General features: G+C 30.4%; 3 protein-coding genes and 1 long non-coding RNA gene across 5 annotated transcripts; 3 read left to right on the top strand and 1 right to left on the bottom strand.

Moving 5' to 3' along the window:
- The first annotated feature begins 31 nt into the window (after window positions 1-31).
- Window positions 32-13,277, top strand: LOC149057731 (protein kinase C-like 1). Its single transcript, XM_089223761.1, has 8 exons — window positions 32-576; window positions 657-948; window positions 2,521-2,599; window positions 4,524-4,677; window positions 4,796-4,827; window positions 4,958-5,043; window positions 11,268-11,397; window positions 13,141-13,277. Exons 2-8 carry the CDS (start codon window positions 826-828, stop codon window positions 13,203-13,205), a joined length of 669 nt encoding a protein of 222 aa, XP_089079887.1. The 5' UTR covers window positions 32-576; window positions 657-825; the 3' UTR covers window positions 13,206-13,277.
- LOC149057732 (uncharacterized) lies at window positions 986-1,644 on the top strand. The gene is made up of 2 exons (XR_016190991.1): window positions 986-1,420; window positions 1,487-1,644. It is a non-coding gene; the product is annotated as an uncharacterized LOC149057732 (long non-coding RNA).
- Window positions 13,278-13,294: 17 nt separating the features above from the next.
- LOC107169197 (Protein kinase C delta) lies at window positions 13,295-23,889 on the top strand. 2 transcript variants are annotated; one of them, XM_015518864.2, is made up of 8 exons: window positions 13,295-15,019; window positions 18,555-18,772; window positions 20,519-20,692; window positions 22,354-22,508; window positions 22,834-22,972; window positions 23,056-23,244; window positions 23,316-23,462; window positions 23,541-23,889. In XM_015518864.2, the coding sequence occupies exons 1-8, from the start codon at window positions 13,459-13,461 to the stop codon at window positions 23,688-23,690; spliced, it is 2,733 nt and encodes a 910-aa protein (XP_015374350.2). In that variant the 5' UTR covers window positions 13,295-13,458; the 3' UTR covers window positions 23,691-23,889. The 2 variants fall into 2 exon arrangements, with proteins under 2 accessions (XP_015374350.2, XP_015374349.2); XM_015518863.2 differs by having other exon boundaries at window positions 13,295-15,100.
- MED4 (mediator complex subunit 4) lies at window positions 23,741-27,806 on the bottom strand. Its single transcript, XM_015518868.2, has 5 exons — window positions 27,497-27,806; window positions 26,721-26,955; window positions 26,486-26,657; window positions 26,304-26,414; window positions 23,741-24,085 (listed from the first exon to the last, which is right to left on the bottom strand). Exons 1-5 carry the CDS (start codon window positions 27,562-27,564, stop codon window positions 23,916-23,918), a joined length of 756 nt encoding a protein of 251 aa, XP_015374354.1. The 5' UTR covers window positions 27,565-27,806; the 3' UTR covers window positions 23,741-23,915.
- Window positions 27,807-27,965: the final 159 nt, after the last annotated feature.

The raw sequence follows: 27,965 nt of genomic DNA, 5'->3' as shown, positions 1-27,965 counted from the left end.
AACAACGGGCGCGAAATTCGGCCGGCGCGCACTCCAGTCATGATGCGACCGCGGTTCATCCGAGAATTTCTATTTTTAAAACGCGCGCGACCGACCACCACACGGCTGACGTCGTCGTCGTCGCCGCCGCCGTCGTTGTGCACGCGTGTCTCGTTTTTCGTAATTATTTTATAATATTCCTATTGTTGTTATAATCGTGCTGTGCATAATGTGTAACCACAACTGACCACAACAACAACAATAATTAACATTATAATAGTCGGCCAGCAAAAGGACGTAGGTACCTACTACTACGTAATTGAATATAATTAATTTTAATAGTCTATTAAACTGCACAGTTCGCTAGTTATAAAAATCCACCGTCGTCGGCGGTCCGCGTAATAATAATAATCACATTTTAAAATAAAAAAATCCGCTGGTCCCTTCCACGTCCATCCACCCACCCCATAGACATTGCGGGACCGAAAATAATCAGCCATAGATTTAAAATCGTGACCTATAAACAGACGCGGTCTCATCGACTTGGGCACGCGCTACTTCAATAATATATCGCTTATATCGTTTGGATACCTTTAAGTAATAATAACTGACATTTTTTTTTTTAAATTGATTTTAGCATCGTAATATTAATTTATTAATACCAAATATTATTATAGGTAGACCGGAAAGGTACCGGAGAGAAGTTAGAAACGTTTTAGGTACCTGCCTATATACATTACGTGGCGCAGGTGGTCGACCGCGTGCGCTAAAATACAAAATAGAGACGCCGGGCGGGCACATCGGTTCGCAGCTGATGAGGGCCGGAAAACCGTCGGTAGTCGCAGAATGAGAATACAACACGCCGACATCACGATGATGTTCACCGGCAACAGGAAGAGGAGTTGTAGCAACAACTCGCAAAAACGGCAGACGTCGGACAACCGGTCCCGCAGCAACCACCGTTCCGAGGTAATACATCAAAACTAATGTAATATATTATATTAATCCCTAAAACGCCGACAACAATGATAAATAGACATATTTTTGTGTAATATGTCAGAGTGAGGGAGAAGGGTATGCGTAATGGAGATTATGTGGTTTTCAATTTCTACGATTTGAAGATTTTTGAAGCCAATAGTTTGTTTCGCGGTATTTTTCAGAAGTAAATTATTCGTACCTATATATATACACGCTTATTATTCATAGACTGACGTCACAATGACAACTTTTAGCTTTAGACCTACAACTATACTTGAGTTGTTCTGATATGGTATCATTGGTATCACGAGATGTACTACCACAAATTCGACTACCATAATATTGTTTAAGTCGTATAATCCATAACGCAATGGTTACCTATATTAATCCATGTGTAATCATAAAAATGTGTGAAACACACCACCACTGACACATCCGGCGTCGCAACTAGAATTCTATATAGGTAAAGGCTCCAGATATAGATGACTCTGTATGGCTATTATACCATATATTGTGTTTGCATTACTAGGTGCTGGATTCTTACGAAAACGAGACACGTAGAAAAACATTTGAAATAAATGTTCGCGGAGCACAATGAAATTCAAAAGTTATGATATCTGCAGTTCTCAATATTATATTACTAAATAAAATTGTAAAAAATAAAATAAATAAATGTTAAAATGAAATTTTCTCACGATCAGTTAAATCATAGCACAAAATTTTCTTGGTAGCATGAGGCCCCAAGTTCGCATTAATGAGGCTTTTAAAGGGGATTGATTGACCCTGTGGTTTTTGCGGCTCTACAGGTTTGCACGGCGTGGTGCGGCGGGCGGACCTATCGTTTGATGTATATTTTTTTATAACGTCGGTTTTACTTTATTATTTCACGTGAAAAATTAATACGATATTTTAATTATAATAATAATAATATGACGACGCGGCGCGCACACCGCCGATGAAAATATTCGGACGATCCTCGGATGAGCCGGTGGACAAAAATAGAACGAAGACGAACGGACGGATATACTGCCGCACCCACCTCGCCTGCACTGTTCGGCACCGCACCTACGTATATTACTACACAATAATAAAGCAGTGGCGGTGCAGTCGCTGCCACCGGCGAACGCGTCATGTTATAAAATATGGGAAACTGTTCAGAAGGGACCTTTAAGAAGTTGAAATGCGCGGTTACCGCTATTAATGACGGACGACGCCCGTTGTTCCGCCCCCATCACCGTTTACTATAATATTACTATAATAATATTTTGATAGTCATATTATTATATTCAATGTTGTGCCTATAGTATTGGTGTCGCTACTGCAGCAGATGAGCAGATTATAATATTATTTCGTATCTAAATAATTGCCATGAAGTTATTACCTATCCCTATATTATAAATTATATTTTATCCTTTCGACTTTCAACGCTTAAGTTGTTTTTTTTTTTGACAATTATTTGAATTATTAAGATATAAAATAACTGTACATTTTACCCTATAAAACATTGTGTTATTTATTACTTATTCCTTAACTAATTATAATTATGTTTTGACTAACTTATAGAGCAGAGGCCGAAGTAAAATTCCACAAGGGTTACTTCCTACAAATTACAATTTAGCTGATGGAGATTTAGCAGATAGTTGTAAGTATATAGTATAATGAATATAATATATACCTATATAATACTGAGTATTATATAATTTTTACTAAACAAAGATTTTATTTTTCCGGTTTGTTAGTTTGAACTAAAGAAGATTTCTTTAAAATAAAAAATGATTTTTTTTTTTTGATAGTATCTAATGTATTTAAGTAAATATTTATTTAAAATCTTAATATTGGGTTTAATATTATGTCTATTATTTACATTAAAATAAATGTTTATCGTTGTAAATAGTAATTAACTATTTAATAGTCTTTAGAATTTATAGGTATAACTAAATTCTATACTTTTGTATTTACTAATACTTCACTGGATTTGTTTATTGGCTCGATTTTATAGACTAAAGCCTAAAGGAATTATGCCAAAACCTATAGCCAATCCACTTTGTTATAGACATTAGTATTATAATTAGTTATAGGCAATAAATCTTAAAAATTATTAATTCATTTTGCGATTCCGAGCTAGAGTTTCTAAAATCAGAATTTAAATAATATTAGCTAGGTATAGACGTATAGTTACAAAAACTTCTTTAGTCACTATTCTTCAATATTTTTCGTAATGAATACTGAAAGACAGTGAAAGTATATTTTGAAAAGTTTTTTTTTTTATTACGTGAAATTGAAAATTGTGGAAGATTTTTGTTTTAAGAAATATTAGTCTAATACTAGAAATATTGTATTCCAATTTATATTATTTATAATGTCAGGAACTGCGTCTTTCATGGATTGATATAAATATATTATATTATGTTAGGTACGTTGAGCGCTTAAAAATTTGACCATGTGAAATTATCGTAATTCTTTAGTGAATCATGTTAATATTATTAAAGTAAATGGGAAATGTTGATAATAATATATTTATGAATTATAATTATGATAATTATGATGTTATGTGTCATGAAAAAATTATTAATTACATTTATAGCATAAAATATATTCTAGAGACAAGTAACATATAACCGGAGGACTCACTTCTCCACTGACCACTACTATAAACGCAAATAGTGCTGGAGAAGGGGTGGGTTCAAAATCCTGCTTGAATTTGTATCAACTTTAATTTCCAACAATAAAATAGTTCTCGAATATAAGTATCTTACTCAGATTAGTTTAATTTTGTGCCAAGTAGTGCATAATTTATTCGCAAATCAAAACATCCGCCCCCTAAAGAGACAATTGCCTCTGAGATTACTCTTTGCCACGCCACTGATTTATAGTTTATACTATTCTGCATGACTGCACGAGTAAGGGTTCGTCAGTGGTCAGTCTACAGTCTACACTTACGTCCGCGAAAACTGGTTGTTCTCTTGTGGGTTGGAGTATAATTATTTATTGTTATAATATTGCTATTACAAGTCCGATCGCAACATTAAACGTTGTGCTGTTGTGCACATCTCGTGGGACTATTATTGTTGTATAATAAGACAACAGTAAATTAGTCACAACTCACAAGTATACTCCTCAAATAAGTTATGATTTAATAACTATAATTTATAATAATAAATTATTTTGAATTTTAAAAAAATTACTCACCATTTATGTTTCAATTATTAATATTATTTGGGAATAACGTGATCATCTGGTTTATAACCATATAATTACCTATCTGGCCTATTATGAGAATAACGTTTTCTTTCGTTATTATTACTAATTACTAATTACACTAGAGTTTAATATTAACTTATTTGTATAATTATAATATAATGATAATTGTTAAGGTCAGCACTTCATCAGTTTTTTAAAAAAATATTTCAAATAAATATTTAATTAATTGATTAATTTATGCATAATATATTGACACAGCTAATTTAAGATAATTAGAAGTAATTAATACTTTTTAAACTATTTATTGCTAGTATATATTTTTATAGATTTAAAATACTCAATTACGATTGTTTGTGTTTTTATAGTACAACAACGAGTTGATATAGCTAGGGGCCATGCGATTACTAGAAGACGTGGTGCGATTAAACACCAAAAAGTACACATCGTAAAAGGACATAAGTTTTTAGCTAAATTTTTCAGACAACCGACGTTTTGTGCCTTTTGCAAAGATTTTCTATGGTAAGAAATGGAAAATAAGATTTACCTTTATATATTGTATGGATAATATGTAAAATATAAAATCGAATACAAATCTTCCTTTAAGAAATTTATCATTTGTCATTTTAATATGTTATAGGGGCTTTGGAAAACAAGGATATCAATGTCAATGTAAGCACCAACATTTATATATTGTATATAGAACATAATAATGATAGTTTAACTTTGTCTATAGAGTTAATAAATTATTAAAATATAAGATAATATATTTCATTAAATATATTAAATAATTTTTTTCTAGCTTGTCAAACAGCTGTACATAAAAAATGTCACGACAAACTCCTCATACAATGTCCAGGCACCGGACGAGATACAGAAAGTACAGTGGTGAGTCAATAAAACTACAAATGAAATAGGCTATTATTGTTCATTTGTTAGAAGACACTAATAAAATTAATAATTATAAAATATTACAAAAGGTAGGTGTCTTGTAAAATGGTTAAATTACAGAAAATATTAGTTTTAGTTTTGATGAGATGATTCCAATAGAAAAAAAATTCTAAAAATTATCTTGTTTAGTATAGGTAGACATATTTATTTAACACTAAGCACGTGTTTACGATTTTGTCGTACTTATGAAATGACTATGGTCCATGACTAATGAAAAAACAAAGTAATAAAATATATAATATATCAACACGACAACACATGGCTAAAAGTTGTTAAATATCAGCAACAAATTACGTTTAGACTTTTATCGTTTATTTATCAAACATACATCTTGAATATATATAAATGGACATATCCTAGTAAATTAATTGAAATATAAATGTGTTACAGTTAAGTAATGTTATTAAAATGAGTATTATTTCCATCTATAAATCTTATATGTTATATGAGTTAATTTCTTTTTTTAATTATTAATAATTAATACATTATATTATTATACACCTATAATGACGCTCGTAACGACTGTAAGATAATGTCTTAGCCTCTTAGGAATAACTCTCGGTTGTTGGGAAGCAAAATCAGTAAAGATTTTGTTATAATTAAATATTAATTTATGTTTCTTGTTACTTTTTTATTTTTTCTCTAAATGCATTTCATTATTTAAATGCACAAATTATATCATTCAATGATGATACGCAGGTTAGTTTCTAAGGTTCTAACCCCCTGAAATATCTGTCTTTTACTGAGAAATTCTTATTTTCTATCTTAATCAATATTAAATACACTGAGTAGATTAATATTGTTGGTCATTTTTAATACATATAAAATAAATTGTAAAGTGACAATAACATAATTGTTTGAAGAATGTTGTTTTCAGATACCAGTTTCATAAACGCAGTCAAATTTTCTTGGTTTAATCTTGGTGTAACTGTATTTGTTCTTGACTCTACAACATTTTCAAAAAGTTTTTTTTTTTAAGTACATTTTTGTTTATTATTTTAATTTAAAATGTATAAGCTATGAATACAGTATGATGATTATTGATTCGAATATCGAAAATACGAGAGATATGAGTGGTGAGCATCAGCTAAACCTAATTGGCGGGCATCAACTAAACCAGTATGCCAGTTTTGAAAAAGCTCTTTCAGCTAAACAGTTTGAACTTGGTTTAGTTAAATACATTTTTTTGTTTTTATTTGTCTTGATTGACTGTATGTCTGTATATATTATTAAGTACTACTGTACTAGTCTATAGTGTTTAATATATTGTATAGGTATAAGGTATTTACTATGTACTTAAAATTTATTAGCTTATAACTATATTATAAATTGTGACAAATTTCGTTAGCAATAATCATAATTCATAGATTTTTTTATATGATTTATGAAATATTTTAGCCCATAACGAAATAAATAATGGAAAAAACTGAGGCGCCTTTAATAAATTTCAACTATGAGGTCCGGAGGCTACGACCTCCATGGACCCTTTCTTAATCCAGACATTGGAAAACTTGTGTGTCGTACCAATGATGAGCACTATCAATTTATCTTTCTATCTTCTCTAGATAAAAATAATTCAAAGTGTCTTTTTATCATATATTTAAATAAAATGGTTATCTGAGATGAAATAATATATATAAATAATATTTTTTGAAAAGATTTTTGATTTGATTTTTTCTTAACATTATTTTAATGTTCTTTTAGTTCTTTTTATGTATACTTTTTAAGTGTGTTTTAATGTGGTTGTTTGTAGTATATAGTCCATTATCTGTAAATAACGATGGATAATTGCATTAAAACACGTGTATTTTCTAGAGAAAAAATTTAAATTGTATTGTATTATATTCTATATAATATATTGTTATACTTATAGCAAGACTGTTAGGTATCTAATTTTATTTAGATAAACTTTGCTATCTTTTATGTTATATTAACTAGAAATTTTTTAATAAATTATAACTTAACTAGATAATTTTTGGGTTGTCTTTGTACCAAACAGTAAAATTTAACAGTTGTATATGTAGTCATAGGTACAAATAGGGGAGACTTTAGGAGGTATTAGCAATCCTAATTTTAAAATTATCACCCTTAATTAATGTTCGTGTTTATGTATCAAAAACTTCTTCTTACAAAAAAAAAAAACTAAACTAAAATTAGAAAATAGCTTAAGCACTTTTAGATTTCTTATTGAAATTGAGCCTACATGTATTTGGCGATGACTGATTGGTGAAATCGTACATTATAATATTACCTCCATGACTATATTGGATCTCAAATGTCCAATGTTCATGAGTTTTCGTTAAATATTAATGTGATGCACGCGTACCATTGTAGATACTGATGATAATTTTTTCGTCATAAAGCTGTTACTTTCTTCTTGTTAGTCGTTTGTGCTCATCATTTATGTAAAATGTGTTATACTTTGATGTATACAGAGTGTAACAGAAAGACCTGACAAAAAAAATATATATATACTAATTCATCGTATATGACAAAAATTGTTAACATTTTATGATAAGTAAATAATTTAGGAAATATACTCATGTCAGCAAATTTTCAAAAAATGTATTGTGTTCCAAATTAATTTAACCTAAAAGAATATTGAATTTAAAAAAAATAAACTACTTGACTTAGAAAAATTTTTTACCATCAAAACTGCTCTTATAATAAGATTCACAATAATTAGGCTATTTTGAATTTATCCAAACAATTTTTTTATTTTCAGTATTGAGAAATAAAAAAATAAAAAAAAGTATGATACATGTAGCGCTGGGGTCTCTTAATCAACAAAAAATAAAATAAATAAAAAATATTATTTTGAATTTGAACAAAAGCTATTCCAAAAGTCAGTTCTATCTGTTACACCTTGTATACCTATACCGTATAGTTACCTAATGGATAATAATATCTAATATTATATGTATACATATTATCAATTTCATAATTTATTATGAAAATCATTATTTATTTATTTCAAAATAATTCAATTATAATACAAAAGCCGATACGTATACCAACTGACCTATGTTCATTGTTCGTATCTGGTGTATGGAATTATATCGATGTATTATTACTTGTATAATGTAATAATTAATTAGTAATTGTCTGTATTTATAAGCTTACAACGTGCTTATAGTTCAATCTAATTAGTAACAGAATATACCTTGAACGTATCATTGATTTTAAAGACAGTTTATTGATCAATAGTCATTATTCATTATTCACTGACTGAGTTTTCGGTTAGTGAGTTACTCAATGCTGTAGGCGTTTAGAGGTTTGGTAGTTTGGTTAGTTGTGCCAATAAGTAAATAGATCAATTTATAACCAATAATCAACTTTAAATTTTAAAATTGAATCATATTTATGGCTCTGAAAGGTGATTACTGATACAATTTTTTTTTTAATACCTATTACTGTAAAATCAACACATTCATTGCTTCGTTCAGAATTTAAAAAATCGAAGAAAAATGTAATTAAATCAGTATCATGTAGGAACAAATGATAAAATCATTCAACGGAATTACAATTTACAATAAACGATAAAAATGTTTAGAAAATATAAATGGATGAATTACATAATAAAACATTTCAGCAAGTGACAATAAGCTACGCGTTTTAACATAATTTAGTTGGAACCTATAAATAATCATACATTATGATTTATGAATTTTAATTTTAAATCTTATTATATTTGATACTCTATTTTAAATTATAAATTATTTTTTAAATTAAATTTAATTAAATATATGACATCACTGTTAACAAAAAAAAATTCACAAAGGTAATATCGTATTTTTTTCTACTCTACTCGTATGTATATTTCGTTTGATCTTATTGTTTCAATTTTAAATCTGAAGATGAGATAAATTACCCGAACTTATGTAAATGAAATGGATAATTTTTTAAGCACCTTGATCAAAACTGTTGTAGTATGGTATACATAGTGGCTAAAATAAAATCCCATGTAGATCTCACGAGTTATATAAAATACAAATTTACTGATATTGTTAATTCTTTAGCCATATCAACCGAGAGTTGTATTGTACGTCATCAAAAAACCCCCAATATGAACAATCTATATAGTCTTTATTAAAGTTTGTTATCGATGGTAGTATAAATTTTAATTTATATTTTTGTCATTTGTCATGAGCGATATACGCTTTTCTGCTACCTTATATACGCAATGTAGTATTTAATGTTGAAGGGGAGGTGGCAAATACTTCAGGTGCTAAATTTAGAGACTGGAAAAATTAATCATCTGCCTAGTGACCAAAACACATGCGTGGTGATTGTGATTATGTAAAAAATTTTTTGGTGAGGCTGCAACTTATATTGATTTTGAGTGTACCTTGTTAATTGTAATTGTGTTAATCACTTTTGTGTTTGTGTTTAATTCAAATAAAATTATAAACCATTATATCCCTACAAAAATGATAAAACGATTCTGAGCGGAGATAGCATTGGCCAGCCTTTAATTATTTTCATCATTCAATTTATTAAACACCTATGTTCATATTTTTATTAAAAATGTATTTTTCTACTATTAATATAATATGCTGATATGATAGGTTGAATTTGAATAATTTTTGACAAAATGTCCTAGTAAAATGGTGTACCTAGTATCTACAACTGCTACAAATTTGAAAATAAAACTAAAAAAAATTCAACTTTACTTATCAAAAGTATAATTGTGATACTATTACCGCACTAGAGTAGTAGAGTACGAACAGTGATTTTACTGTTGTAAAACGCTTAGGCCGAAAACCACGATGATTTTACATAATCAACATAATTCTATATAATCAACATATAGTTTACCTAACCTTGTTAAGTAGAATTTAAAACTAGGAACTCGAATATTTTAGAAACATATGGTGAAATTTGATGAAAAATTAAAAAGTAACAATGAATCTAAGTAAATAGTATATAATAATATTGACTATATGATTCGGTACCAATTAAAATGTCATATTCACTTATAATTTGTTAGGTAAGTACCTAAAGTAAAATAGTGTATATAGTATATATAAATAATTTATTAGAAAACAAATAAAAAAGGTGCTTCAGCATTTTATCATTTTATCATTTTAGTTTTTTTTTTTTGTAAGGAGAAGTTTCTGATACATAAACGCGAACATTATTTGAGGGTGTTAATTTTAAAATTGGGGGTACTAATACAGTAATACCCCCTATAAACCCCCTCCTATTGCGCTTATGCCTAACAATAATTTATATATAATGAGACAATAAATGAAATGGGAATAGGTACGGCTAGTAATGCATAGTTTGTTTATTAGAAAACGTATTTAATTATTTTCACGGTGTTCATGCAGCTTGCATTAGATTTGAAAGTTATAAAATATTCATGATTTTTGATTAGTTATACTTTATAGATGTTTACTTCAATAATTATTTTTACAATAGAAATATTTTCTATAAAATATGATTGAATTTAAATTGCTGATAAACGGGCAATAACATTAATTTATATAACCAACGTCTAACTACATCAACGAGGGCCTTTTATTTTTTTCCCCTATTTGAACTGACAACGTGGTGGGGATCTACTATTTTTCTAATACTTGCATCACTACACCGTCATTGTTTATTAAATAATGATAAATTATAAATTATAACAAACATACATGGACTCGCAAGCGAACATGAGACATATGACACTTTAAATGACGCTTGCAGGGAGGGACTGCTACGCTGTTACAATTGAGAACCGTATACCAGCTAATAGTTATAAAATAAACATTACCTACCTAATAAAAACAAGGTAGTTTTTTTTGTGAAAATTATTTTTGATAGGAATTAGATAAACCATAAATGTATTTATTAATTATAAATAAATATTATAACATGATAATTGATATCTACATAATATTATATAGTAGCTAGGTATTTATAGTTAATACTATTAACTATTTGATTAAATTATAACCAACTTATTAAAATTAATTCAGCTCCATTTTGTGGATAAAATTAATATTTCTGATGCAAGTATTATTATTTTTTTTTTTGATTTTAAGATTTAAGATGAAACATTTTATGGTCCAGTAGTACCGTATAAAACTTGTCTAGTCGATTTAGATTAAGCTATGTATATTATTTGTTTTTATCTATAATAGTTAATTTTATATTATATTGCTTTACAGTATTTAAGAGAACGATTCAAAATAGATGTACCACATCGCTTCAAAGGATATAACTTCATGTCACCAACATTTTGTGATCACTGTGGTTCACTTTTGTACGGGTTGTTCAAACAAGGTCTCAAATGCGAAGGTATGACTTATTTATATTGATACACCTAAACACAGTACATACGTTATTATGAGTAAAACACACGATTAAAACATATGTTTGTTTTAATGTAACATTTAATATTCATCTGGTGGCTAGCTCGATTCATGGGAAAGATGTCGCTGTAGGTATGAAATATTTTTGTGGCAAATATCCAATCGAAAACGAAGTTCATTTGAATTTATTTTACTTAATATTATGCATTATTACAATTATTATGTCAAAGGCATTTATGTTTATTGTTTCGAAATAAATCAATGGATAAGGAAATATTGAAATAATTTACGACATGGTTCAATGTGTTTCCTATGTAAATAAACGCCACAAGAATTAGTATTATTGTTGTTGATTATCACTCGAAATTTAATTGCGAAAACAGTCCGCGTTCCGATGTGCCAAGAAAATGTTTTTATAATCAATCCGGACTAAGTCATTTTTAGCTTGACGTTTCGCCAAAACTTAATTTTTTCAAAAGCTATTCTGTACTTTATACTATGTCGATTAAAGATTATATATAATAATGATGATTTCAAACAAAAAATACAATCGTTTTTTAATCACCATCTTCTGACATATTTTACACTGGGATGTTATTACTATTATGTTTATTGGAAGATACCCAATCTGTCAATTCACCATAGCATAAATCTGACTACATTACGCTATTTTTTTTCAAGTCTATATGGTATTTGGCATAAACTAACATTCCTTATCGCCAAATTTCAAAGTTCACGTTGTTTAGGTAAACGAATTCAAAAGTATTTTGTTTGTAATGGACAAAACCGTATTGTACACTTAATAATAATAACATGTTCCTGGTAAAATTTTTCGGATTAGTTTATTATATTTATGTATAAGTAAATACTTATAAGTATAATATTTAGTATTTTAATGAAGGTATACCGTCAACTGCTTCATGGAACTTTAATATTTAAAAATATAAATTAAAATGTTCATTGTAGATAATCAAAAACTGAACTTAAATGAGTTATTGAAATTTAAGCGCACTATCATGTGCACTACGTAGTTGTACCATAGTTTATCGCAGTTGCCAAATTTAATCTATCAAAAATGTCATATGTATTAATAAGTATCCATTTTATTATGTTTGGTCCGCTTTTTAGACAATCTGGTGTTTTCAGGTTGGCGCTTTGGCAAAAAATGTTACACTTAAATCTTGTAATAATGCTTGGCCATGATGATAATTTTTTTTCATAGTACTATTGATTTTTGACCTTGATATAGTTTACAACGTGGGTGTAAAGTTTCGAGTAATTTACATTGCAATTGGGTACTTCTAATGATCCTTTTTTAAGTATGATGTGAACACATAAAGTTTGGTGTTCTAAAAAGTTAAATTTCTATGTCTACACATAAGTTGACCTTGATGTAAACTAGGTGAGACTAACTATTTTTGCACGGTGCAATGTTTCATCAATTTTTTTCAAATAGTCTTTAAGCCGTTGACGTGTGATGACTGCTGAGTGACGAGGTTTAATTTTAAATTTCTTAGTGATAGTAATATTGTTGTTGCCCATGAATAAGTTTTAAAATTATTTAAACAAATTGAAAATTGTGAAAAAAAAATTACAACATCCATAAACGGAATAACTGAAAAAATCATCGAAAAACCTTTACACCAATTTTGGGAAAAAAACAGAATGCGTGAAATTTGAAGATGAGTACCTACCTAAGGTTTATTGAAACTAATTTTTGTCATTTCAGAAATGTGTTTGTGTGTAAGCATTTCGTGTTTTAAATTTCTTTTGGCAGCCGTCCAAGCCGTTTAATTCGCTTTCGGAGCTTGCCAAACGTGCCAAGACATCAGCTCAGCCGTACGTTTGGTCGGGAAGCGCCTGTAGTCTTCAGCGCGCATTAATGTCGCATCAGTATCGTGTTCAAAATGTGCTTGTTATTATTTTTGAAAATCATCAAAGCCCGTAACTAATTCGGTCAGTACAAAACCCATATGCCGACTAATCGTAATAATGCATTTTTGATTAGAACTTAGCGTACATACTAATTATTTGCACAATTTGCACGATGCCGTTTTTTTCCGACTACGGCAATTACATGCACGGGTCGACTCCGTTCTCTTCGCAATATTACAGTCAGCTGCTGCCCTACCCTGGGTCCAATCCCGGTGGCCGGTCTGCATTCCGCGCGCATGCGGTCCGTAGTAACTACAACTCGATGGCGGTCGAACAGACACTGAGGGCCATACGCAGAGGCCCGGGCGCGTTGGCCGCCCGACACTACGCCCGACCGGTGCACGTAAACACATCGGAGATCGACGTTACGTCGCCCCGGCGGCCGCGGCCGACGGCCACGACTGAAACGGCTGTGGACAATAACGTCGGCGGCGGCGGCGGCGGCGGTGGCGGCAGCGTCATACACCGTGGCCGCACCGTGGTCCGGTTGCACACGAACAAAAACAATAACAACAATAAGAGGTCAGTTAAACCGCCCGAGAACCAGACGGCGCCGGCGGTCACCGTGACCGCGAGTTCGGCGCTGCAGTACGAGGAAGGGCTGGCGAAAAAGGGCACCATAAAGCGACACACGTCCGCGGGCGTCAAGGTGCCGGTGAACGATGACCGCCGACCGTCCGTCACCGATGAGATATTGCGCGAGCAGGAGGCGCTGTTCGACACAATGATCATGGAGGAGATGGAAGGGCAGGAGAAGAGGGTGCGGCGCAAGAGTTATCCAGTGGACATGGGTGGTGGTGGTGGTAGTGATGGTGGTGCAGGTGGTGTTGGGGGTGGTAAACAACCGCACAGGACCAGGGAAACGAGAAAAAAATCGGTGGCCGCGGCAATGATGTATAGCGAACACCCGGACAAACCGGCTAAGAACAAGACCGCGGGCACCAACTGGAAGCTGAACTACGACGTGATCATCGAAGAGAGCGGCATCGAACCGGTAAGTTTTACGTTCAAGCTGAACAATACGACGAAGAAAGAAAGCGACGGTCGAAGCGGCGATAACGGTAAGCTAGACGCTAACCATAACGTAGTCATCAGCAGATCGCATGATAACGATAATAAACGTGATCAAAAAAACAACAGCACCGAAAAGCATGCAAAAACTGTAATTAATAAAAATCAGTGTAATAATGATGATTCGGAAGGTGGTGTAGTAGGTGTGCCCATGAAGAAGACGAAAGTAGTGAAAAAGAAAATAATCGTCAAGAAGAAAGTGGTCAAGAAGAAGGAAAAAGAGGAGGACGCCGAAATCCAGCAGGACAAGCAGGAACTGCAGAAGAAAAAAACCCCTTCACCGCCGAAAAAAGGCGGTTCGACGAACGCTGGCGCAGCGTCCGCGGTTATAACACCGTTTGTACGCGCGTCCTTTGGCAAGACGTTCATATCGCCGTCACAAGTGAGCAGCACGAAGAGTAAGTTCGAAAAGCCAAAGCCCAAAATCAACCTGGAAACGCCACCACCGCCACCAACGGCCCCGAAAACGCCGCCCGCCGCCGACAGCGGATCGTCGTCTGACGAATCGTCCGATGAAGATGACACGTCTTCGTCGTCGTCGTCGTCAACGTCGTTGTGCAGCGGAAGCAGTGGCAGCACGTTCTACGACTCGGACGATTACGGTGACAAAAGAGTTGCATGCAGTAATTCTTCGTTCGATTCTGGTTTGCCATCCTCGCCCGTGCCCGCACAAGATCCCATAGGTAGAAATACAATAACACTAACACTGCATAATATATTAATAATATTAGATATTATATTATGTACTTCTACTGCTAAGTACTACTACTACTATTACTACTATTAATAATACTATATACTCAGTAATCAGTGTTGTAAAGGACAATTTGAAAATGTATTTAAAATACATATCGAATATTTATTTGTTGATGTATTTCAATAATACCCCCCCCCCTCCAACGAAAAAAATTCTGTTTGCTTATTCAAATATTATTATTTTTTATTTAGTCATTATTACACTATATAAATTATTAATTAATATAATTATTATTGGAAATATTTATCCGTTATCAGACAATATTTCTATGGAATAGCATTTTGATTTTTCAACATTATAAAATCGATAGTTGCATATTCAGCTGAAATCACAATTCTTAGTAAGCATTACACGAAATTTTTACCAAGAAATATAAATTTGAATAATCGACACAGATGTTATAAGTATATAAACTATATATTATTTAATTATTATACTCTATATCTGTGCCAATTAATGATAACAATAATCAATGAATTCATTAGAAATTAATTTTATTTGATACCATGCATAGATCAGTATTTTCAATACTTGATTATAAAAGTATTAAAATGCATTTACTCAAATACTTTAAAACACTGTTATACTACCTAAACTACGCGTATTATAATCGACTGCAGCATGCATGTTTTTTTTTGTTTGGTTTTTTCCGCAAATACGCTTCCCTAAACCGCGCGTATCGTAACCTCATTTGTGTAGATAAAACGAGCTAGCCACCGGGTGAAAATCCGACTGCCCGCAAAGTATATATTATATAATAAATTAAATATATATATTTTTGACATAATAATATACCGCGTGTCCTCAAAAAAGGGTGCATTATATTTATTTTTCAGTAATTACTGCAGTATACTTATTTTTAAATTCTGTTTGCGGGACATGAGACTTAACTGTCGGATCATAAATTCCGATACCTACATAATTTACAAATTTTTACTTGCTTACTTTTTTCGTACTCAGCACATGCGCAACAGCTTAACTTTTTCTGTGCACCCTGTTTTCGTGACACACGATATTATGTTATGTCGAATCTAAAACAATCCCCCTAAGTTGTACCACAACAACAATATAATAAATATACCTATTATATACTGTGTTATACGATATAATAATACGTATAGGACTGTGTTTAAATTTAATTTTTGATGTACCGGTTGGTCTGTAATATCAAAGAGGGTCGTCTGTGGGGGTTTGTGTGTGTATTGTGGATTAGATTGTGACGTCAACTGCCATAGGAAATGCGAGAAGCTGATGCCAAACCTCTGCGGCGTCAATCAAAAGTTGGTAGTCGAAGCACTAGCTACACTTAAACGAGGTAACCCCAACCAGATACCTATGTATAATCTATTATATTATATCTTATACTATAATATTCCCTGCAGTGAGGAGAAAACTAATACATTTTTTGGTGATTTTTTTTATCTCTCTTGTCCGCGTATTCTTAAATTACAGAAGCATGCGTACTTTTCATTGGCTGTATTTATTTAAAAGCAGTTTCAGTTTGCAAACACACACACACAAAAACATAACAGCGCAATTATATAGCGTTTATATAATATACAGAGTGATTCTTTTAACCCAAGGTACTCATTATATAATTAAAAACATTAATATTTTCCCTCATAATGTATTGTCCTCAGGGACGATGTCATCATATTACATTAAAAAATCGCTCTGTATACATTTAGACATTTAGGTATCTACATCCATTTTTTAATCATAATAACATTTTCAAAACTAGAAATAAATGTGAGAACAAATTTATGTAGTGTTAAATTACTAATGGGTTTTGTTTGTTTTTTTTTTAAAAATACATTGTAACTTTTGTTTTAAATTTTTTTATCCTAAGATTGTGATTTAGTACGATGCACGCCGTTGTATAATGTTTATTATGTGATTATTAGTATTACTATTAGTATTTTGAGTCACAGTCCAAACAAAAACAATCGTGTTTGATCCAAACACAAATGTGTGCGTTCTTTGACGTATTACCAAACTAGACTGCTGGACTTAAATAATCCGTGAAAATAACTTATTTATATATAAAATTGTGCATTAGTCTATGGCGGAAGGATAGTGTCATAAATTGTTCCGAAATCAGTGCCGACGTCGTTGCGGGCGTTGATATTTTTTTTTGGCATTTGTCCTCCTGAGTCTCGACGCTACTCTGTGTGTTATAAATATAAAAATTGTTTTAGATGTGCACCTTCGTGTTTCTCTCGAGTTTCCGTGTTCTTATAAAGTTGCAATTTTCACCTAAAAATAACATGCTTCTTTTAAAAATATTCAACTAATATTGTCTATATCTATCAACTATGTAGAATGTATAGGACGTAGGTAATTATACCAACTATAACTTATACTACCTTAGCCAATAATTTGTGTTTTAATTTTAACGACATTCACAAAATATATACTTGAAGTACATACTATAAGATAGTATTTAAAATAAAATTAGTACCTAATGCTTTAATACAGTGGTTATTATCTTAACGTGCTTAATTAAAAATATCATATTATGTTGATTCGTTTCTTTTAATTGCTTAACTTGCTAATATTATCATAAATGTATTGATAAGGATTTACAATATTTTATAACAAAAAGGATCCAAAATGGTATAAATAAATTTAAAAAAAAAGTATTAAACATTGTAAGTTGATATGAGCTCAAACTGTTTATCTTGGCGGACCACTTTTAAACTATAATTATCGTTCTAGTTAATTTTACTAAAATCTTTGTGACAATCGCATCATAGTTATGTATAAAAGTTTTACAGTTTATCCAGAATTTTTAGACGCGAACATTATATTTTATAACTTATCCGGTAATTACAATGTTCATTCTTCGCTACGAACCTATTAGGTACATAAATACGTAATATACATTCAGACTAAATTTTCTCGTTTCGTCTCTTGCAATTGGTAATTTTAACAACCTTAGCTATCTTTTTGAGTTTTTCTAGAACGGTTCTATGATGAAATAGGTAGAATATATTGTTCTAAAAATAAAAATAATAAAAATTGTTAAAAACGCCCATTACACAAACTTTTGTGGACGTCTCTAATAATTATTTATCGTTATACTTACACGAGTACGAATTACTTCAAATATAGGAATGGTGTGGGGAGAGGGGGTGGAATTCAAACATGACGGAGGCTATAGGTATACGTTATACGCAAATTCGTAATCAAATATAAAATCAATATAATATGCAACACTTTAACAATCGTTTTAACCATATGGCTTTTTTGATTCCAAATACTAAATAGTATTAGTATTTTGTATTTACTTCATAATAATAATAGTAATAATAATATATTATGAGAAACTCCGACTTATGTTGCACTGTTGTTTTTTGTTGCGTCACGTGTGGACTTAGACTCATCGTCGTCGTCGGACGCGGCCACCAATTCATATCAGATCGGCGGCGCTGGAAATGCGGACGGGGCCGAACGATCCCTTCGTTCCTACAGTTATCGGCACCACTCGAGGCCTAAACGTGTAGTGCCGCCGGCCACCAGCATACCGCGGTTCCGAAAGTATGCAGTTGACGACTTTAACTTCTTAAAAGTGCTCGGAAAAGGCAGCTTTGGAAAGGTACGGATGAGTGACGGGATAAATCATAAAATGTGTGTCATCATGTTTCTCGTGCGTTGCTATTACCTGCTATATCGCCATATACTTACCAATAATAATAATAATAATAATAATAATAATAATAATGACGATGATAATATGCGTTTTCAACGTGCGAACAACGTTTTATTAAAAATAGTAATAAAAATAGAGTGAGTCTGATAGTCTGCAGTTATCGATTCTGGTCTGGGACGTGAAAACGTGTGCAAAACGTAAAAGCTCTAGGACAGATGTTACAGAAAGATAACGTCTGCAAGATCGATATTATTGTAGTCACCGGAGCAATAATTTTAAGACGGAAGTGTGCAAAATCTTACTAAAACAATTCAAGGTTCTGTTGAAAACCTGTACAAACATTTTATCAAACCGAAAACAAATCTTTGTATTAATTACACCTATAAGATAGGTATGTGAATTATAAATATTTAATATATAGTATACTATGTACTACTAATTAAATAATTCTAAAAATCAATAAAATAATTATACACAAAATGTTAATAAAGGATTTAAGGATGGTACTTGGTAGGTACATTATATTTCCTTACAATTAATGCATAAACATATTTTGATTTTTTTTTAAAGTTTACATTTTTAAATTGGGGATGAGGAGGGATTTAATAATGGATCAATAATAATCAAATAACTCTAATGCAATGTTAACTCTGATATGAGACTAGCTGTCCCGTACGGTTTACTATTTCTACATATTAATTACAGTGAAATACTACATCTAATACATTATTATATTATTTATATTGTTCAAGTACGGATAATATATTAATATGTAGGTAGTAGGTATTTGGTATAGTAATCTTATCTATTTCGATGAGATTGGAAAATTTGGAATCCGAAATCGATTTTAAGCTTGGAAAGTTGGAACATAACTCATATTCGACATATTCATATTATATAGGGTTGCACAGACTTGATTCCAAGGTCACGCATTAAAAATAGAAACCCACAGAAACTTTTTAATGCTATTAAGAACATGCATTTTTTTTAATTTTAATAATAATTATTGTAGTGAAAATTTATCAAAAACTCAATTTAAAAAATCTATGTGTATGTAATATGTATAGGTAAACAAACTCGTATACTATTATACTAATAATAGTCAACTCGTCATTTTTGAGAGATTATTTACATTTCCAGTGAACTACTCCAACACATTCGGTTATTCGTTTTAGATGAAAAAACAATTGTTTTGTTGTTTCGGTTCAATGGCTTTCAACTCTAATTTATCGTTGGATTTGTGCTTTTAACAATCAATTTTTTATGTTGGTAGTAATAATTTTAAGTATAGCTTCAAAAACTCAGCACTTTAGAATAAAGTTTGATACAATTATCCACACCATGCAGAATACCTCAAACGAAAAAGTATGGAAAACTAACACATTCTATTATGGGCCTTATTTATTTATAAAATTTATTAAGAGCTTTCAGCGAAAGCTTCGGGGATGCCTGGACGCCCTTGTTGAAATCCATATATTATGTACCATTCTATATAACTGTCTTTATTTTTGTTCTTTAATATGTGTGTATGTTTGAAGTAATTTAATCTATATTATATTTAGTGTATAATGTTTGATGAATTTGCGCTTGTAGTGGTACCTAATTATAATAGTAATGCCAAATAATTAATTTGATCTATACCTACACTGCAGGTACTGATATTGTCGTAAACACGTAATATCTGTCATTTAGGTATTACTGGCCGAACTCAAAGGTACTGATTACTATTATGCGGTAAAATGCCTGAAAAAAGACGTAGTACTTGAGGATGACGATGTCGAATGTACACTCATCGAACGCAAAGTCCTCGCACTAGGAACAAATCATCCTTACTTGTGTCATTTGTTTTGCACCTTTCAGACCGAGGTAGGTGCATTATGCTTTAAATATTATGATATAGCCAATTTACCTGTCACAATTGGTAGTTCACAAAGGTTTTTCCTTTTTTTTCGTTTTATACCTAATGTGTGGACAAATATATTTTAACTTTAATTTTTAAATAAAAAAAAAAAAAAAATAAACCTTAATTTTGGTTCATCGTTCTACCGTTTTATGCAATTTTTACATATTTGAAATATTTACGTTTTTATAGTAAGCAGCCATTTTTATTAATTTAAAATTCAGTATCTAGTATCTACTTATATTATTTTGTGAAATAATTGAACACGATTAATACAAACAATTGTTATGTGTCAATAATGTACAATAATCAAATACATTTAAAAATTTTCATTTAAATGTATGTGTCATATTGCCTCATAATATAATAATATACCTGTTATAACTAATAAATAATATTATATTAAGACGTCAGCGCACTATTTGTTTTTCTCTAAGACCTGGCAATATGGCAACATTTTCAGTAACAAATATTGTGATTTTGGCTTTAATATCAAGAGTGAATTGAACTATTATCAGTCTTTAAGTTAAAAACACCATCTATCTAAATGTGCGTTGGTTTTTTACAATGTATAATGTATCAATGTGTATACAAGTTATGAGTTTGTAAAATAATATCATTTAAAAGTGCACTGCTCATTTAGTCATCTAGGTACGTTAAGAAAATTTAAATATCGCATTACAGCCAACGCATGCTAACACAAATAATGATCTTAATTTTAAATTTAACAAATAATAAATATTTAAAAAAAAAAAAATGTATAATAAGTCAATTTACTCATTTTAATATTAAAGCAAGAATGATTTTTTTAAAAACAAATTGCTTACCTATGTGGCTATGTAGTGCATGAGAGAGAAAATAAATATCTACAGGTACCTTGGTGGTACGCAAGTGCACTGAAATAGTGTAATACATATATTGGTGTTATATCTAGTGTTGAGTCGTTAAGATTCACACCAGACATATGTATGATTAAAAGTGGCTTTTCACTCAGTTTTGTTTAATTTCTTAGAGGTATTGTTTAAACATTAAAATAAAATCATCTATCAAATTTTGTTAAAATATTTCAGTGGTTTGTGTTCAACGCAATGTGACAATGTAGGTATTATAACTTATTAGTTATAAGTTTATTACTTAATACTCATAACAATAAGTATTATTTAAAAATGTTATCTTAGAACAAATTATTTTTTCTACAAATCAACAATTAAATCTGGTTTAAATATATGATTATATTAAACATTACCGAACGTCAATCAAAGAAGTCAATTAAATAGGTAGGTTGCAGAAATGCAGTTTCTGGGGTTTATTTTTTGAACATTTGCCAATTCTTAACAAAACGAAGATAAATTGTTTTTTAATGTAGCATGACCACAACCAAGGAATAATTTAAAAAATGTCGCCTTAAAAATGGCGCTCGTCGTTTACACTGTAAAATAAACAATTATTACGAAAGAAACACATTTTATATTAATTATTATACATTATACGTGGGTACTAAAAATAAAAAATAATATTCTTATATTAATACCTATTCATTATTTGTCGCGTACTCTTAGTTATTAATTTAATTTTGAATTATAAGAATATTATATAGGTATTTACAAAAATTAAATTGTCCACACAGTCTCATTTGTTCTTTGTCATGGAGTATCTGAATGGCGGCGATTTGATGTTCCACATACAACAGTCTGGACGATTTGACGAAGGCCGATCTCGATTTTATGCATCTGAAATAGTGTCAGGTCTAAAGTTCCTGCACAAAAAAGGCATCGTGTACAGGTGAGCACCTAGTCGCCAAGACATTAACATTAATAATTAGTGTTAAAATGGCGGGGAGGTGGCTGGCTAAATCCAGTGGCCAAAGGAGTGTATGTTGAATACTGACAGTATAATAAATTTACGAAATGGAAAAGACCAACACATCACGTTTTCAGGCGAAATAATTGACAGACTTTTATGTGGTATCGCTTTAAATTTTTATAGGTACCCAATAGTTTTACCATAATAAAAAAATGTATTTAAATTGCTAGTTTCTCAATAGTTGCCTATATCAATCCCCTTAAAAAGTTGTTGCTGTTTTTTAATCATAATGATCGAATCGCAGGGATTTGAAGTTGGACAACATATTGTTAGATTTCAACGGTCACGTACGTATCGCTGATTTTGGAATGTGTAAACTTCAGATATACTTGGACAAAACGGCGGATACATTTTGTGGCACGCCCGATTACATGGCGCCAGAGGTGAGACAACATTGTTTGTACATATTGCGTGGAAGGTATAACTGAGTTCAATCGCATATCCTCGCTGTTGATTTACTGTATAGATAATCAAAGGCCAGAAATACAATCAAAGTGTAGACTGGTGGTCTTTTGGCATTCTGCTGTACGAGATGTTGGTTGGCAAATCGCCATTCAGTGGTTGTGACGAGGACGCCCTGTTTTGGTCTATATGCAACGAACAACCTCAGTATCCAAGATACTTGTCGGTCGATTCTAAATCTGTTCTGGTAGCTGTAAGTTATCTTGACTAGGTTTTCCATGTTTTCAAACTATTAATTCATTGCGTTAATGTTTGGACATATAGTTACTAGATAAAGACGCAACTAAACGATTAGGGTCTTTAGAAGCTAACCATTCGGCCGAGGATGTGATCAGACATCCATTTTTCAGTTCAATGGACTGGTGTAAATTGGAGAGACGAGAGTTAGAACCTCCATACATGCCTAGAGTTGTAAGTACCAAGGATAATTAATTTTGTCAGTCAAAATTGTTTTCTTTAAGTGTAATACAATTTTTTTTTCTATTCAAGTATCATCCTTTGGACACTCATTATTTTGACAAGCACTTCACAAAAGAGAAACCGAGACTGACACCTGTTGATAAAACTATACTTCAGTCGATGGATCAGTCTCAATTTGATGGATTTACCTATACCAATCCAAATGTCACAGATTCATGAGTCATTATGCTACTCATTATTTTGTATAAATATATAAATATAACCACATCTTATAATTTTTGTATTTGATAAATTCTTATTCTTATTTTTATTTATTTATTTTTTTGTGTATAACTAAGCTCAGTCAGTACAAATAAGATTGATAGAAAATGTTTAAAATGTGATACATAAACATAATAATATTGTCACCACTTTTTAATTTGTATTTATTTTTTATTTTTATAACTATTGAGAATCACTGGACGAAGAACTGCTACTATCTGTTGACATAACTTCAACATCTTCCGCAACATCTTTAGAATGATTTCTAGTGTCTATGACTCCACTACTAACTCCCAAGTGCATATCACCGGTTGAATGCCAAGCAAATTGATTTTGCTGAGAGGTTTGACGATCTAAAAATTAAATGTTTTTTTAATAATTTAAAACAAATAACTAAAATATTTAAATTAAAAAAGGTACGTTTAAATGTAATTAAAATTTTGTAGTCCTAAAAAAAATGAATAGCAAACTAACAGACTTTCCAAACATTAATTGAGTTTACTAGACTATTATACATATGTCATATACAGTATACACATATATATATATATATATATATTAATTTAAGAATGTAAATATTATTTTTCAAATAAATAATTGTATATAGTATTTAAATTAAAAATATTGAATTTTTTATTTGAAAGGAAGTATTTTTTTTTAATCAAAATACTTTTCAATTTACAAATATGTTTATAGTTTGACGATTAACATAGACAAATTATAAAACATAGCATTAAGTTACAAAACTCTTTTAGGGTCGACATAAATAGTGTGTAATTTTACAAGACAGTAATATTGTGAATACACAAGTCAGTTGTATATATAAAAGTATATCACCATAAATCTAAAAACAATTATGAATTCATAATGTTCTGAATCAAATAGTATCAATATTAAGTTTAATATTAATACAAATACATTGCAAATAAATTACATTTAAAAATCTATTTAATCAGTACATAAGGCCATAAGTAAAAATAAAAAAACTAATGTTTGAGATGTTGATATTCCTCAATTCATAAAAGTTTCATATATATTCATATCACACACAACTATGAATATCGAAACAATATTGGTTATGGATAAAACTATGAATATATATTTAATTAATAATATGAGTTAATGATATAATTTTTTTTTTTTTTATGGTTAAGGCTTCGACAACTGAGGTCATTAGCCTGGGGAACTGTAGGGGAAGGAACTGTAAGGTTTTAACTCGTGGGTATTTGGCAGAATTTTGAATGGGCACCCGTGGTTTCTGCCATGCCCGGTTGGGGGCCGGCAGCCTCTCTCCAGACATCGCGAAATGCCCAAAGAGCGATGTCGCCCGTGACCAAGATTCGAACCGGCGACTGCGTGCGTCGCAATCGATGCCTTAGTCCGCTCGGCCACTCCACCCCCAATGATATAATCACTTCAATCATTGAACTTGATTTGATGAATTTGATTTCTAGAAAACTCACTGTTTATAGTTTATGACCTTATTATTGTATAAGTAGTGCTTGTTAGATATTCAGAAAAAAAATTGTTCTAAGATATCTAACTTGGATCAGAATGATGTTTTTTTTATTTAATTAAACTTTAAAATACATCTAATTTCTTGTCAGGTGGCACTGCTGGGAGCCTTCCTTTTCTGTAATTAATGTTATTTTTTTTTCTTTTTCTTTTTAAGTCACCACACTTATTATACACTGAATGTATAGATTGTAAATACACTTTTATCTTTAATAAAAAAATAAAATAATAAAATAAAAATACATCTAATCACATTATACTTCACTACAATTTGCAAAATAAGTTAATACCTACTCCAGTGGTTATTACTTACAATGATTTTAAATTGGTTACATTTTTTATGGATTCACAGTGATAGAATTGATAAACTAACATTGCTTATCGAAATATTAGCAATACTTATCAATAGTATATTTAATATATAATAATAGTTATCATTAAAAAGTGCAGACGAAAACTGCAAATAAAACAAAAAATATAAAAAATATAAACTATGAAATGAAATTATAAACACTAAGGATATCTGTCATTTTAATTCAACAACAAACGTAAAAATAAAAAAACAAATTATAATGTAGAATCCTTCTATATATTATATTCAACTAGAGGATCAATTGAAGTATTTTTTTAAATGCACTAAATACATAATATAATTAGTAAAATTAACTATCCATAGAGCAAAAGTTGGTAGAAAGTCTATGTGGAAAATAAATCATTCAAAACCTAGCGTAGATAATAAATAGAAAGATAAGGTAACTGTTTTTAATTAATATAAAACATAATAACAAATTACAACTGTTTGTGTTGAGATTTTGTAATGCATGTTATATTTAGCTTGGATTTTTTATTTAATTGTTTTATATTTATTGTAATTTAATATATACAAAACTAATTAAATTTAAGCTACATTTTATATGAATTAGAGAATATTCTAATTACAATGGGTTTATTTTGAAAAAACATTGATAAGTATCATAAGTGCCTATTAAAGAACATTTTGCATCTCAAGCAAAATTATTCAAAAAAATAATTTTTAATTAACTTCTACTAATATACCTATTTGATTATTTGATCGCACCATATCAGCCAGACCTTGTGGCTGCATTATATGTCCATTAAGTGGTAGATCACTTAATCTTCCCAAATAACCCATTCGCATTTCAATATCTGAAATATAGGGAAAAAATTTGAGAAAAATAAACATAATATTACAAATTACAAGATATTGGTTATATTACCGGTAGGATAAGGCCTGCGTGCATCACCCGGTTGCCATGTAAGTGGTGCACACACTGCATTAGAAGCACTTATTCTGTGCGCATATTTTATGAGATCTTCTGAAGATACAGGATGTTTACTTGCTTTATTGATGGATTGTAATTTTTGTTTTGCTTGAAATAAAGCTGTTGCCTAAAAAGATAAATCAATGTTAATATTTTAGGTCAAGATAAAAGATAATTACAGTATAATTACTAGTATATTTTCTGCTTCTTTGAAATGTTTTTGCATTTGTGTAATATGTTGGTCTTGTGTTTCTATTTCTTCCTTAATAGCATTTACTTTTTTTTCTACTTCTGCTTGGTGTTCTGCAACTTTTAAAGTAGCCTTTATTTCATTATCTGTGGCTACAAGCTGCTCTGTAAGGAGTAACTGATGTTGAACATTAATTTTTTGTTGTCGCCCAGCACTCAAGTTTTCAATCAGCTCTCTATATAATTTTAAATAAAAGGTTATTATAAATTTCATTTTTGAATAAATATTTCTACAATTTTAGAGGATATTTACCAAAGGATAAGTACCCAAGCAATATAATAAATTAAACATTATTCACACCAATCACTGTTATAAACTTCTCTGAGTAGTTGATATTTTGCATATAACTTACAGAATATGATTAACATTTAACTATATTAAACATTGTCATATAACATGGTATATTTTTTTTATCTGTGTAAACTAGTGTTAGTAGTTTTACACAAAATACAACATACAATCTAGCAAATAATTGTCTAGGTTTATTTGAATATCTCGGAACCAACTAATCATGCTGGATATTTATTTCTAATTCAAGAATCATTTCAGTAATAATTTATATAAAAGAAAATGTTGATATTAACAGTTGTAATTTGAATTTACATAGATTAGGTGAGTACAAAAAATCTGTATGTAATTCATTTCATTTGGAATACAAATAATCATACAAATACAGAATACAAATAAATTACTGAAAAGAGTACATTTAATATTACCTGCTTAAAAGTTCGAAGTCATCAAGCAAACCAAGTAGTTTATCCCGGGTGCTTGTGTTGGCTGACATCTTTCAATAATACTATAGGTGCTTAATTGAACATAAAAGGGTTCCAATTAAAATAGCACCTTTCCAGTTAGCAGTTTTTATCATCGAAACTGTTAATATAGCATTCGATTTTTAATACGGTTTAATATTTATGGATACAAAGAAGAATTATAATTTTTTTTATTATGTAATTATATACTAAATCAAATGCTTATACCTATTAAATTATATTAATAAATAATAACAGTATTTATAAAAATAATAATATTTATTATTTTTATCATCATAATTGAGAGTCCTTATGTTATTGCTTTTATCATTTATTCCATGGTTAGGTTAGGTTGGATACCATGATTGCAGATTGAAAGCTGTGGTGTTGCCATGACTATTAGTGCAATAATTATGGTCGAAAAGAGTGAATT

Source organism: Diuraphis noxia, unplaced genomic scaffold (assembly GCF_037042655.1).
Source record: "Diuraphis noxia isolate RWA-SAM2 unplaced genomic scaffold, SU_Dnox_SAM2 contig0003, whole genome shotgun sequence".
In the NCBI taxonomy this organism is placed as follows: domain Eukaryota; kingdom Metazoa; phylum Arthropoda; class Insecta; order Hemiptera; family Aphididae; genus Diuraphis; species Diuraphis noxia.
The sequence above is the reverse complement of the archived record's forward strand: the minus strand, read 5'-3'. Positions and strand labels throughout refer to the sequence as shown.

What these genes read in the sequence shown, in the direction of transcription:
- LOC149057731 (XM_089223761.1), top strand. Translation starts at nt 826, where the DNA reads ATGAGAATACAACACGCCGACATCACGATGATGTTCACCGGCAACAGG. An exon ending in TGGAGATTTAGCAGATAGTT is followed by an intron (nt 2,600 to 4,523) that starts GTAAGTATATAG and finishes GTGTTTTTATAG; the next exon opens with TACAACAACGAGTTGATATA. An exon ending in TTTTGCAAAGATTTTCTATG is followed by an intron (nt 4,678 to 4,795) that starts GTAAGAAATGGA and finishes AATATGTTATAG; the next exon opens with GGGCTTTGGAAAACAAGGAT.
- MED4 (XM_015518868.2), bottom strand. Translation starts at nt 27,564, where the DNA reads ATGTCAGCCAACACAAGCACCCGGGATAAACTACTTGGTTTGCTTGAT. An exon ending in ACGCAGGCCTTATCCTACCG is followed by an intron (nt 26,415 to 26,485) that starts GTAATATAACCA and finishes CCTATATTTCAG; the next exon opens with ATATTGAAATGCGAATGGGT. An exon ending in GCGATCAAATAATCAAATAG is followed by an intron (nt 24,086 to 26,303) that starts GTATATTAGTAG and finishes TTTAATTTTTAG; the next exon opens with ATCGTCAAACCTCTCAGCAA.
- LOC107169197 (XM_015518863.2), top strand. Translation starts at nt 13,459, where the DNA reads ATGCCGTTTTTTTCCGACTACGGCAATTACATGCACGGGTCGACTCCG. An exon ending in AAAAAAGGCATCGTGTACAG is followed by an intron (nt 22,509 to 22,833) that starts GTGAGCACCTAG and finishes ATCGAATCGCAG; the next exon opens with GGATTTGAAGTTGGACAACA. An exon ending in CTAAATCTGTTCTGGTAGCT is followed by an intron (nt 23,245 to 23,315) that starts GTAAGTTATCTT and finishes TTGGACATATAG; the next exon opens with TTACTAGATAAAGACGCAAC.